At 35.3% G+C, this 14,721-nt stretch overlaps 1 protein-coding gene across 6 annotated transcripts in view; it reads right to left on the minus strand.

The window, feature by feature from the left end:
* Positions 1-1,343: 1,343 nt before the first annotated feature.
* Positions 1,344-14,721, minus strand: part of PCDH17 (protocadherin 17) — a 100,170-nt gene continuing 86,792 nt past the window's right edge. For 3 of the 6 annotated variants that reach the window (XM_030476322.2, XM_030476320.2, XM_030476321.1), the window contains exons 5-6: positions 14,095-14,169; positions 1,344-6,003 (exon numbers count right to left, since the gene is read on the minus strand). In XM_030476322.2, coding sequence (XP_030332182.1) covers positions 5,321-6,003; positions 14,095-14,169 — 758 coding nt within the window. In that variant the 3' untranslated portion in view covers positions 1,344-5,320. Of the gene's footprint in view, positions 6,004-9,853; positions 9,923-14,094; positions 14,187-14,721 lie in introns of those variants that run through there. The other 3 variants (XM_030476325.1, XM_030476326.1, XM_030476324.1) reach the window with 3 other exon arrangements.

Consider the following 14,721-nt stretch of genomic DNA (forward strand, 5'->3'; position numbering starts at 1 on the left):
TATGTGGTTGGCTTAAAGGAGATCTAAGAATCTCTGTTTGACAGACTGACCATTTTCCAAATGAGAAATCAATGACTCTGTATTCTAAGTAAAGAAAAGCCAGGTTGGTTTATGACTTATTCTACGTATGCTGTGGATCCAGCCAAGCTCTGAATCACACACAGTTGAAGACAGTAAGAGCAACATCCTGTGTCCAGTGAGGCCTTCAGCAGCTTCACATTCTGGCAGGACTCTGTACAGACAGTGGCTTGCTAGATTTTGGAATTCAGCCCGTAGAAAAACAAATATATGTAGGAAGGGAAGAAAAGCATGGTGGGGTTCTGTGCTGAGGATAGCCAGCTAATTAGATGCAGGCTGATTTTGTTTCTGGCAAAGAGACTTGCACAAAACATGCAATGGGTAAAAGGTAATTCTGCCTGCATAACTAGCACATATCTTCATTATTTCTGTAGTAATCTGAACAAACTAAAATTCTATTTAGCTGTGAAAAGCAATGCCTATTCACTTAAATATTAGTAAAAAACCCCACAAATAAACAAAAAAATCCCAAACCAAACCTCAAAAAAACCCCAAATAATCTGGTGTAGAGACTTCACACTATTTGGTATGTTATTACTATAATCATATGGGAATAGACAGAAGGGGCCACATATTCTGATGGATTGATCATGATGTTCAAAAAGAACAAAAAAAAAAAAAAAGATTAACAAAAATGTTAAATTGTAAAAGCAAAACAGACAAAACAACCAGACATAGAAATTAGTCATATTTTTCCTAGCATTTAGTCACATTGTTTACAGCAATATGAAAAAAAATTTTTACCTTTATTACTCAAGCTCTTAAGAAAGAAATGTTTAAGCAAACACATACACACAAACAAAAAACCTAACCCTTTATATTATTCATGTTTTTTTCTCTACCTCTATATTCAAGCAATGTTCTGGTCTTTCATGTTGGGCTGATAGTCTCTGAGAACATACACCCTCATTTGTAATGTGTTTGGTGAACTCGCACCAGTGTACTAAACCAGTATATCCTTTATTCAGCTCCATGTTTCTACGAACAAATAACAGCCTGTAGGGATTCAGCGCATCAGCTGCTTAAAAGATAAACCTACCCAGCTTGATGAAAACTCTTCACCACCTTCCTGTTGAGAGAAAACGGTTGCACATTTCTAATAAATGAAGCAGGAACTGTCATTTTTTTGGCAATCTGATAACTAGCTGTAACAGCCGCATTGCCACAAGTTGCTTTTCCAAAGTAATTACCATCAGGCTCCCTGTGGTATGCAGTGTTTAACACATTTCTTTTGTGTTAATGAATGCAAAAGCAGGCAACACCACTATTAGTAATTGCTTTTTATTCGTAGTCCTCATTTTCCAGATAGGTCACATTAAACACAGCCATTAAACAATAGCGGTTGAGATAATCCATACAATGTATGCTGCTTTTGTTTGGGGGTTTTTGTGTCATTCACCTGTCATTGGTGCAACTTTGAGCCATATGGGAAGACAGGGCCTGGTAAATGAGAATGCCAACCTGTATCACAATTGGGCCAGAGAAGGCAAAACCTGAATCAGGTTTCATTCAATTACACTTCAAATCAACAAATCTTGATAGCCAAAACTCCCATTTGAATTAATACAATATAAATAACAACTGTCTGATGTCAAAAGAAAGTAATTAGACAATAATGAGTATACTATCTTAGGCTTCAGACTCCTTCTTGACCTCAGCAATTTCCCTTCCACTGGACAGCAAGAAGATTGGAAGTTTATTTGAATGATGTATCTTGCTCCAATATAAGCAATGTTTGACTTCTAGGAGTAATTTGAAGTGGGAGACCTATATTCTCAAGGGCAAATCACATTTCAGAAGAATCTCTTTCTTGATAAGTATGCCAAGGAAAAAAAAAAACCAACCACAAAACAACACAAACAAACAAACAAACAAACAAAAAAAAACCAAAACCTCACAGAAAAAAAAAGTCTCATTTGAAATCCTGATTTGGTTGGCCAGTTGTTAAAGGAACTTCCAGTTTCCCAGTTGCTGGCTTTCATTAATAACAGAAAAACAGAATACCTTATTTGCTATTCACAGTGTACAACACAATTTTGTTACTTGCCTCCAATAACTCTGCCATTTTCTTTATAGCCATATGGCAGATATTTTCTTATAGTCTTATAAAACATGTATGTAAGGAATGAGAGCAATAACTCATAAGCTTTATCTTTCAGTTCTGCCTCTTTCTCCAGTGGTGATAGTAGAGATACCATGGAGAAAAAATACTTTCTTAATTCTTTTGTGTGTATTCCTTCCTTCACGCACAATCATGTTAATTTAGACTGAGCCAGCAAAACTCACATTGCATAAGCTCTGCTGGTTTATTGGTTTGTTATGTATCCATTCTAAATTGTGAAAACGATTTCTTAATCTGGGATATCCTTACTGGAAGAAGTATGCCAGAGATCTACAGCACAAGGCAGTTGTCAGCCAAATTAAATAAAAACAAGATTTTCTAAACTCTTCTATAAAGCTGTGAGTCATGAATTCTGAATTACCTTAGAGTGGTAAATAAATAATCACTACTAAATACAGATAATGTGTTAAACAGCTAAAGCTAGTAAATCACTAGTGACAGAGAGCCTTAAGGTAAATTCCTCTTACATTGGCGCAGCCCTTTCTCAGAAGATTGTGGATTTATGTCTTCAGAAACATACAATGAATTGTACAATTGGTTACTCGGTGTTAAAATCATTTATAAAATACACAAATCTCCATCACTTGACTGCATTTACATACTGGCTTAGATTTTGCTGAATAATGGATTTCACTGGCAGAGCTAAAGACTTGGTGCACAGACACTGAAGTGACGGGCACCACAGAAATACGTATAAGAGACTGATAAACAATAAGAAATCCTCTCCACTATGGAATTTCAAACTATCAAGCTATCAAGCAAAACCAATCTCTTGTCTCCTGGCCAAAAAAAGAAAAAAATATATAACACAGACAACACTACATTTTAGATACATAAATTGTCCAAAACATGGAGAGTAGCTTGATAAAACATGTACAAGATCCTTTTTTCTTTACATGTAATTGTAGCCTTTTTTTAACAGGAGGAGCTAAAAGCAAAGTGTCAGAATGGTTGTCTCCCAAAGGCAATTCATTGTAGGACTGACTAGCTAAAATCACCATTTAACAGCAATCCCAACATCAAAACAGGCTGTTGGGTCAACTTTCTTTCTTGAACTGACAAAAACTATGGCTTTGTGGGATTTGAGATTGCCAACATCTTATATATGTTTGTAAAGTACAGATTACATTTAATAAACCAAATACACCATTTTAAAACCATGCACCAGAGTGGTATTTCCAACAGAGTATCTGAAGTATGTAACAGACAAATCCTGAGCTAAACATTATATTCTTCTGTTGGTTCTTGTTCTGTGCAAGTTCATTTTAAATGTGAGTTATTTTTTAACTTTGATCTGAAGGCAATTTTGAATTTTTCAAATGCACTAAAAACACCCTTAGAAAAAAATAGTAAAAAGTAGAAACTATATCCCAAGTTATTCTGCAAATACTTTTCAGGATGAATGAAAACCATTCAATGAAAACTAAAAAAACCCCCCTCTCTTCCTCCCCCCCCCAACCCCCCAAAATAAACAATGTATATCTAAAACTGCAGTAAGAAATTGCACATTCTAAAGAATCAGATAAACTCTTGTTCATGCCACATTGGCATTAATATGTTTTTCAGCTCTATGACCGTAATACCAAAACTTTGAAAATAGTGGCATCTCTTTGGATGTTAATCAAATACACTACATTAAATAGGCTGCATGTGTTTGGAAAAAACAAAACAAAACAAAACAAAACAAGGAAGTTCCAGATGTTGGTTCAAGTGTAATTTAAACAGGGGTTTGCAATAGAAGCTTCTACAAGGACTTGCACATAACAATGACTGATGGATGTATTTGTAGGCCGTTCAGTTAGCTCCATCAGCTCACTCAAACACATTTTGAACAGATTATGTACTGCAGTACTTCGTAGACCATACATTAAACAAGAGACTTTGCTCTGAGGCGCTGCTTCCCACAATCCATGGAGAAAAGGAAGCAGGAAAAAACAAAACTCATAGAGTTCGACAGCTACTGAGGCAACACTTGCCATTTACAATATAAGCCCAAATATTTTTGCAACACAACTATATATTAATTTAATAAAATACACAATATAGCTCTTATACACTCAACAATTTGGCTCATATGCACTGAATCTGCAATAAATCAATAAAAATATGTCATTTGATGTAAACACACTGAATCTTCTTACATTTGCACATTTAAATGATCATGTGATTTTTGTGGATGTCTAAGACATTTTCACTTTCCTGAGCTATTTTAGTGTCCACAAATGAATAAAAAAGTGTTAATAATGTTATTTTGTGTGTTACCCTTAAACACAAGTTGGGTTTTATTCAAACTTTATTTTACTTTATTTTTTTTAAAACTTACTGCTAACTATTTATAGTTTTGTTGGACACTAAAATGCTAAATGATATTAAAATCTTTTTTTTTCTTTTTTATCAAGTGAATTAGCTTATGTTTGTGCAGGACAAGATGGACTATATCATTTTACATTTTACCTTAATAGGATATGAGGTGTTTTATAATGATCAGGATATGTTTCATTGAATAATGATCTGGAATGGGTTTTTTGTTTTATTGTTCTTTTTTTTTTTTTTTTTTTTTTTTTTTGATCATATTTGTGGCAGGTAACTTTGTACATAAATTTTTACCACAAATGAATGTTAATGTTTGGTGTCACTTGGACTACTACAAGAACTCATTTTAGGACTTTCAGTAGAAGTCTGTGGTGACTGCTGGAAATCGACCACAGATCAGAATTATTCAACCCTGTTTTTCTTGGGGTTTATACGTAAACAGTAAAGTCAGCATCAGCTATTGAGGACAGTCTTAAAATATTAGACGTATTTCCATTTCACCTTTCTCATACCTTCCTATCAGATTGTCAAAATGGCACCATCTTTCCTTCTTTCATTTTGTTCTTAGTGTACTTGACTCTGTCCTAATGAAAGTTTGGACAAAATTAAACCAGTGTCATCTGTCAAAAAGAAAGAGCAGTGAAAAGAACATACTTGTGGGCACTTCAGATGTTCACTAAAAGCCTTAAAGCAGCATTGGTCTTCCTTCATTCCTGTAAATCTGTTACAACCAGGGGATTTACTTAATGATTTACTCTTAATCAGCAGAAGTGGAACACAACTGCCAGCCTGTCCTTATTTTCCCCCTCACTTTCTGACGGCCACAGGGTCGCTTCCCCGACAGTCCTGCAAGAGCTTGTCTATTTCTCTCACAACTTCCTCGGCATCCACCGACTCTCTGCCTAGATCCCGGGTTGAACGATCTAACTGCTCCAGAACAGAGTCCATCTCACTTGAGTCTCGGCTCACTCGGGAATGCACATCTGCAAAGGCCCTAGCCATCTGATCTGATGCAATGAAGGGAGTGTCTTTTGACTGTTTACTAGGTGATAGATACTGACTGTCAGTTGACAAGTACTGGCTGCTTGATTCAGCAAAGGCTCCTGATTTCACTTCACTACCATCCAGTGGTCCTTTTGTTGAGGTGCAAGGCTCAATGCATGTCTTGTTTGGGCTGCTCGATGCTGAGGGAACCTCCTGAAGCAGAGGACTCAGGGCACGTTTGGCTTTTAAGTAAGGTTTAACATTGGCAATGAGAATAGTGTGCTCTCTCTTGTCTTTCCCAAAGGTACAAAAAGTCTTCTTCCCGGTGGGATTCACAGTTTCATATGTCTCAGTCTCAACATTAGCTTCAACTGTGGGTACAAAGAGATTTGTGCGATAATCTGCATTCTCAGCCTGACTGGCTGCAGGGAACTGTGGCATCCAACATCTGTCAGAATGACCAAGCACTCTGCATTCATCTGTGCAGTTAACACATTCTTCTTGCTCTGTAAAACAAAGGAGAAAGAGAAAGAAAATCTAATTATAAGTGGATTTTTTTAAACTAATGGATAGGCTATGATCAACATGTTATAGGCTTACTTGACATCTGGTTTCTTAATTATGGCGAAAAAAGAAGAAGCTATAATTAAAATATTTCAGAAAGATTGCATAAACCTGCTAGTTGAGACAATAGATTTATTTAGCTCTGTTCTCTATGTACTAAAGCATTCACACAGCCCAATGGAAGCATAAAGGGGTCATTAGAGAACCATTCTCAGTGGAATTGAGCTTCATCTGTAAACTAATCTGCTGTAGAAATCTGTTAGACTTTGTTCTGTGAAACTCATCCTAGAAACAAGTGAACAGTACTTAAGGAACTCAAAAGGCATTATCAGGATTAATTTTTCAAATCAAATAACTGAGCAATGACTGCCTTTCTGGAAATACAAACACTTCATAAAAATCGGCAAGCTGGCTTTTCAATTTTGTCACCTCCATTTAGTTTATAATTGTTACTTTGTGTGACAGTCACAAAATAAAAAGGTTTTCTTGAAAAGCCTACTTTTCCTCCTGAGAACAGAGAACCAGAGTTTTCCATCAGTATACATTAAGTATAAGTTTGTCAAAAAGTGCATATTGCAATTTTATTAGACATGAGAATGGATCATATAATCAGTTTTCCCCTTTTTTTGTTTTGTTGCAAGTAAGTGAAAATGGATTTGCTCAATACATACAATTTAAAAGAATGACAAATTATGACACATTAGTTGAACTGATAATGTTTTCAAGTACGATTTGTATATTCTTATTTCTCTCAAAGAATATAGTTAAGTAACTTTTTTTTTTAATTCACTACCTTTTTAGAACATAGATTTTGATACTTCCTGTTTTACAATTCAAAGAAAACTTTCTGCTTAAAAAACTTCATCTTGCCTGTCATTTTACAGTAATAAAATGTATTTGGGCCAACATTTACCATTTTATAATTGTACACATGACTCCAACCCAATGTCAGGGATAAGGAAAATTACAGAAATACCCCTTCAATCTGTCTGTTTAGAAAGACACAACTCTGATCCAAGTTGCTTTCTTCTTCTTCTTCTCAGTACTCTCTATTGAATACTGACAGAATAAATCCTTTTATCATCTCTATGTTTCAATTTCTTATACACTGGTCTTTAGCTATAAAGTATTTTCTTCCACAAAATGTGCAGATGGGTTCAAATGTTCATTATATTTGAGGAATTTAGTATTTACAAAATGCCTGGAATCCCAGTTAGACAAAAAACTCTGAGTGTATCTATCTTTAAATGTAAAGATGAAACACACACAGAGACATGCCCAGCGGGTCTTCAGAAAAGCAGAACAAACTTATTGACCCAAAGATCCAAAAAATTGAAGTGATCATCATCTTTCTAAATTAGAAAATAAATTCCTAGTAACCTTATAATATCACCACCAGATTCTTAACAGTTGCACTGCACAATTCTGGCACAGAAGAAACAGCAAAGGTGATCTATGAGAATCCAATAGTGTGAACAGCTTTAACTGTTCTAAAAAGACATGAATAAATGCGATTCAAATTTAAATAAAATTGTGCTATGTCGCAATAATCAGTTAAGTCAGGGTGAGATAATTTAATTAGCTACAGTTCAGTGAAAAAGTGTCATTCTGTATATGTTCTCTCTTCTTTGAGTTTAAAATCTGAGACTGGTGTAAACCTGAAAAAAATATTAAAAGCAAGACAGAATGTGGTACAGGGCAAGGAGAATACAGAGTGTTTTTTGAGGAAAAGAGTGTAACAGAAAGGCTTTAAATAGAAAATTCATAGAGGTGAGTCAGCCACACCTCTGTGCCTGATCATGGAACAGATCTTCCTGGAGATATATCAAAACATATGGAAGACAGAGAGGTAATTAGAGACAGCCAACACAGCTTCACCAAGGGCAGATTGTGTCTGGCTAATCTAGTAGCCTTCTGTGATAGAATGACTACATCAGTGGAAAAGGGAAGAGCTGTGGATGTCATCTACCTAGAGTTTTGTAAGGCCTTTGATAAGGTCCTGCACAATATTGTTGCTGCTAAATTGGAGAGATACAGGTTTGATGGATGGACTGTTAGATGGATAAGGAACTGGCTGGATGGCCACATGCAAAGACTTGTAGTCAATGGATCAATGTTCAAGTGGAAACCAATAACGAATAGTGTCATTCAAGGGTCCACACTGGGACAACATTATTTAATATCTTCATCAGTGAAGTGGACCGTGGGATTGAATGCACCCTCAGCAAGTTTGCTGATGGCACCAATCTGTGTGGTGCATTCAAAACACTGGAGGGAAGGGATGCCATCAGAGGGACCTTGACAGGCTTGAGAGGTGGGCTAGTGCAAACCTATGGAGTTCAACAAGGCCAAGTGCAAGGTCCTGCATGAGGGTTGGCGAAATCACCAGTATCAATACAGACTGGGGGATGAATGGATTGAGAGCAGCCTGTGGAGGAGGACTTGGGGATGCTGGTGGATGAAAAATTTGACATGACCTGTAAATGTGTGCTCACAGTCCAGAAAGCCAATTGTATCCTGGGCTGCATAAACTGTAAGAGGGTAAACTTAGATTGTACATGAGGAAGAAACTCTTTAATATGAGGGTGGCGAGACACTGGAACAGGTTTCCCAAGAAAGTTGTGGTAGATTGGAAGATTTCAAAGTCAGGTTGGATGGGGCTTTGAACAACTTGTTCTAGTTAAAATTACTCCTGCACATAGCAGGGGTGTTGGACTAGATGGTCTTTCAAGGTCCCTTCTAACCCAAGCCATTGTATGATTCTATGACCTCCAAGGAAAAGTAAGCTGCATGCTGGTTTTAGCGTACGGTAAAAATTAAGACTAATCGTAATGAAAAGCAAGAGTAAAAAAAAACCTCATCCCAGGGACTGTAGTGCAGTGACAGAACTGAGAAAAGTTTAAGGAAGAGATTTGAATTTGTGATGTTTGATTTTACTTCGTTTGAGATGGCGTTGGTATGCATAGCCATAGAGACAACATATGTGGTGACAATTGCTTAATGAAAAGGGAGACACACAAAAAATGGACATTGCTATACACCTCATTCCACCCATTAGTTCACCTCCACTAAAGTTCTCTGTATCTAGTTTTCCACAGCTTCTACAGCATCGAGCTACTGCTTAAAAAAGCCGAGTGAAATTGCTACTTTCTCTGTCTCTCTTAAAAAAGGAAAACATAAAACTCAAAAAACCTGAAACAAATCAATATATTTTAAAAGGCAGATGGGGCAAAACCATTGGAAAGAAAGATTCCAAGCTTTAGCACTGGATGGGCAATAGATATACTAGCCAGGTTTGATAATGCTTTATCACAGAAATCCAACAGAAGTAAACCAAAAAATGCCCCGAGCCCAACCTTTTCAATGTTAGTTCTAGAACTTTAAATTTTGCAAATGCATGCTATTAACTATTTTTTTCTTCTTCTCTTCCTCCTAATCCTGCAGAGTAGATTTGTGGCAAGCTCAGTGTCTAGCTTTAAAAGTGGACCTATGCAATAATGAGAAATAATAGCTATTATGTTTAGGATTTTTCTCTAACCATATCTAAAATAATTTTTCTCTTGAAAATATTTATTGTCATTCATGACAATGCTGAGGAAAAGTTTTCTGCTACTTTTAAAGATTTCCCTAAACAATTATCAGTATTTCAACTAACATTTGTTTTGTAAACTTGACTATCCTTTGCATGAATTTTTGTAAATAACTTTGGTCTCCTTTTAACAAAAGATGGAAATAAAAACCTGCTGCATGTTAGCTACCGTAAAATGCTCAGAACTGCACAATCAATGGACCAGCACTTCTCTCTGCTGCTCTCTCTCTTTTCAATTATTCCGCCAAAGCAGGACTCCTCTTTGCTCCTTTCTTTCTCAGAGAAAAAAAAAAAAAAAAAAAAAAGTATCACTTCTCTTAAAACTTTCTAACCATATTTAATGTTTCAAGAACTCATTGTGTTTTGAAGACCAACAGTGGATGCAACTGGGAAGACTTCAATACACTACAGTCTATTTCGTTAAAGCACAAAAAGACCATCTGTAGAAGAGAAACCCTTCGTCCCTTTTAGGCAGTAGTTTTGTGTAATATTATCTTAAAATACATTGAATAAATATTCCTATATGTATATAATATGTATCTGCTATTTACATTGACAACATATATACGTATGCATATGAAATATGCAACTAGGAAATTCTATTTTAACACTGTCTCTTATTCTAAAACTTGACTGAACTGTATTTAAAAAAAAAAAAAGAAAAAATTATTTCCTGAACTGATATTGAAATTAACAAACTTAAGATGAAAAGTAAAGATCAAAGAAGTTCTCAGCCATTGCAAGTAAGTTAACTACACTAGGTATTCAGTACTGTGCCAAAACCTATCTTTTGAGATTTTCAAGACTGATTAGGTTTATTTTGTTATAACAAAGTTATGTTCTAAGATTTTAAATTGTTAGCTCTTATGCATGTTGCATACACATACGCTGGCTATGAAGATAACTCTTACACAGTGTTTACATTATTAATTACTGCCAATAAAAATACAAAGTTTGCTGGCAATCTCTAAGTAAAAGAGATATACATCATATAGCATATATATATGTTATATATATTGCATGCCGTATCTTCCTTCCCCTTCTTATTTCCTGTATTTGCTGAAGTAGTTTTTATGCTTGCATTCATACTCACACAACTTTCCATTTCTGCTCCCTGGGCATTCTAGCAGCGACTGAATTAAATATGAAGTGAAAAAAAAAACACCTGCATTGCATGAGCTTTGGTGCTCTAGTCTTGAAAATCTGTGTTTCTTCACTCTTTTATGTCACATCATAGGAAACGAATTTTGAGTATTGATTATCATACATTATAAGCTGCCCGTCTCATCATTAGCCTGTAATTTTGACTGCTGCAGCTAGCAGACAGTGAAGAAAATTGAACAGGCGCTTTTGTACTAGCAGCAGAAACTATAAACATGAAGTGAACTATCACCACCAAGGGCCAAATTAGTATACATGAGAAAATAGAATCAATTGAAAGGGAAATATATAAATATAAATATATATATGTAAAATAGGTCATACACTGTGTTGTACAGCAAGATGTGCTGGTAGAGTGATATGCATCATTGGTCTTTATACTTGTCTCCCTCCTGTTGAAAATAAACCTTCAACTGTGCAAGTGTGTACAATAAACAGAAGCAGCCTAGAGGTTTTCCGAACGCTCTGGACCTTTAAGGCTAAACAGTCCAAAGCGCTTTATGCACTTAGGGGAGAACATACACTGAAATAGAATTGTTAAATTATCAGCTGTAGAAAGAAAAGGAAACAAGTTATCTGGAAACAACAGTCACCTAGATAGGAAATGTATACTGGATAGAAATTTAAGATGGTGTAGGATGACAGTTACGTTGGCAACATACAAAATGCAGTGCAAGGTATGTATTTTGGTGTGTCATAAGATATTTCTTACATATTTATTCTATATTACCAGAGGAGCTATATTTAACTTCTGCTTTCTGTAGCAAGCTTAAAGCAAAATATACTTTTATTGTGCTATTGTTAATTCATAAATATTATGAACAAAATTAATTATGGGTACTGATTTCACTCTAAATATATTGTACTATAAAGTTAATTAATTAATGCTTTAGATAGCTGGCTCCTTTCAGTGGCTAAAACTGAGTTATCTTAGTTTGACTCACTAATTATATGAAATTTGCATAATGATAACAAAGGAGAAACTCAAGATTTTTTTTTCTTAACAGTGACTCAAAGTAGCCAAACTGAGTTAATAAACACTTTTTTTTTAATTTAACTGTACTCTAATTATCTAAATTACACATACACACACAAAGCAGATAAGCAAATGAGAAGTAAACATTCCATGTACAGAAAACATCAGCATACAAACATTTTCATTAAATATTTCAGTACTGTGTTTATAAGATGAACGTTATACTCTGTATCAAAGTGTTCCATATAAAGTAATAGTAAATGTCCAGATTTTAAATATATATGTATATACATATATTTACATACATATATAAAAAAGCAAATATGTGCATTTACATATATTTAATGTCTGATTTCCCCTATACACAAGACTGAACACATACATTGACATAGACCTAGACCTAGACGTTTACAATCATATTCCTACCCAAACCTGTAAATGATGTTATCAAATTGTATTTTAAGTTAAACAAGGCAGACGGAGTTCAGATCATTATAATTTGTAAGATTTGACCTGGTAAATGGTCATTCAAGTGCATTCTTTTCTACAAACTTTGTACTCACAAAATATTAAAAAATGTAGCTTTGTATTACCATATGTCCACTGATGACGGCTAAGTAAGAGTATGTCTAGGTAAGTATACGAATAACTTTCACTATTTTAAACTGTCAGTAGCTTTTGCTATTTTTTTGTTGTCCTGGGAAATGCTAGCCTGTCTTTCAGATATCTTGCTTATTTAACTCTTTTTTCTTTTTTCCTCTTTCAGTGCGTAGGTTTTTCTGTCACATAAATACCTCCTTCTAACTGACCTTTTCTCCCTTCTCTTCTATGAATATGGAAGCTAAAAAATAAACATAAATTGTCAGGAGTGGCTCATTGGCTGACTCATTTGACTGGAATGGCTCTCAACTAACAGCTACAAATTAAAAATACACTGGAGGACCCATTCCAAAATGTATGTGTTCTTTTTTTTTGAAGCATGCTATTTCACATTGCTGATAAAATCTACCGTGACTCTTGAAATGCTCCGTTATTCATTGCATTACAGAGTGAACAGTAATGCACGTTTGCTGACCCTTGTTTCACATTACAAAGAAAAAGATTTGTCTTTAAATGCATGCATGGAGTTGACACTGACTTCCCTAGGAGATTTGTTCATTTCAACCTTGATGTTGTGCATTTGTGTCCATTATTGAAAATATTTCCATTTAGAATATACTCAATACTGAAACAAGGTGTAAAATCCTCTGTAGCTTATATTTCTCTGGTCCAACCACAAACACACTATTTAGGAAAAAGAAAAAAAAAAACTCAGTACTTGCTTTAGACTAATAAAATAAAGCACGCTTTGTATATTTTAATTCCTTGAATAGACACAAAAGATCTGTATTTTCTGTACATATGTGTAAACAGATGGACAATAAATGGCATCTAATGTCTAATAGAGAATAGAAATCTGCCTTTCAGAACTTCAGTAATTCCTGTGATAGACCGAAAATCGCTCAGAATTGATATGAAATGGTGTCTTACTTTTTCACTTGAGACAGGCAATTGCCTTTGCTAAAGAACTGAAAAGACTATGAGTAGGTATTTATTACAGGGGTAAAATAATGGGCTGCTTTGCAATGTCCTAAACACTGGGGCTATATGACACTTCTGATGAGAACAATCAGCTAAAGTACTACTGCTGTGGTTGGATTCCTGTTTAATTACAATTGATTTTGACATAAATGAGCAGAGGTAAACAAATACTTCTATACACATGCTTGCTGTTATTAAACAGAGCTGTCTCCAATCTGAGTATTTATATTGGCTTGTCTGTTTAAAGGCTCCTTTCAGTTAGGCAAAGCAATTATGTAGCTCAGATTAGCAAAATGACTGGCAGAACAATGAGAATGGACTGCCACTTTTTTAAACTTCTTGGATCTTGTGGTCTTTTCCTGCTATTATAGCTGCAAGCTTCTGAGGTCTACAATCCTTACATAGTTTCCCCATTGTTGGTTGGTTTTTTGCTTGTTTACTTGTTTTCTGGACACAGGATAAAGAGAATATATTTTTATATTGATAAGGCATAAAACACTTCAAAAGTAATAAAAAAAGATGGTGGGCCTATGGATTTAATTCTAGTTCACATTTGTCCCAAGCCATAAATATTGGACAAATATTTCAGAATTACATGGAGCACTACAGAATATTTAATATTTTTCTTACAGAAGTATGTTTTAAACTCATGTTTGAAATTGAATGGCAATCACATGATTTTTTTAATTTAAACACAGCATAAGAGCAAGAAAACATTTGTTTTACCTGAAAATTTTCCATCCTCACAGCGGGCTGGTCCACAGATCCCAACAATGGGTCTTTGGCCTCTGCCTTGCTGTTCTGGAGGCAAATCAGACCTGTGAGTCACAGACAGGAATAGGCTCTGCTTCCAAAATTCACAACAATTTCAAAATTTCCACAACAGAAAAATGGTTTCTATCTGTGGCCCACGCATAACTCATGGCCCTTAAAAATTTTCACCGTGCTTCTCAAAGGTACAAACACGGAATTTTATAGTTGGCAGTGAACTGAAGATGTCTGACTAGTAAAAAGGGCATCTCATTTCCTCCTATCAGAGGAGAAAGAGAGGCTGAGAATGCACACCCGGTTTTGGTTTCCAATATTTGCTTGTAAGTCAGACAGTCACCTACTCTAATTTGCAGTGAAAAGACCATATGACAGTTATGAAAGGATATTTTGGGCTCTCCCACATCCCACCATGAAAAATTCTTCCTAGCCTGAGGCCGCAGAGAGGAAACATAGAAGGGCTAGCTATGCCACTCCTGCACTTAGCTGGGAAGCTACAGGGAAACTTTAGTAATATGACAAATTCATAGTTTTAAACAGTAAATATTTGTTGTAGATCCTGAAAGCAGTTTCCTGGAAAAGAAG

Source organism: Strigops habroptila, chromosome 2, assembly GCF_004027225.2.
Source record: "Strigops habroptila isolate Jane chromosome 2, bStrHab1.2.pri, whole genome shotgun sequence".
NCBI lineage: Eukaryota > Metazoa > Chordata > Aves > Psittaciformes > Psittacidae > Strigops > Strigops habroptila.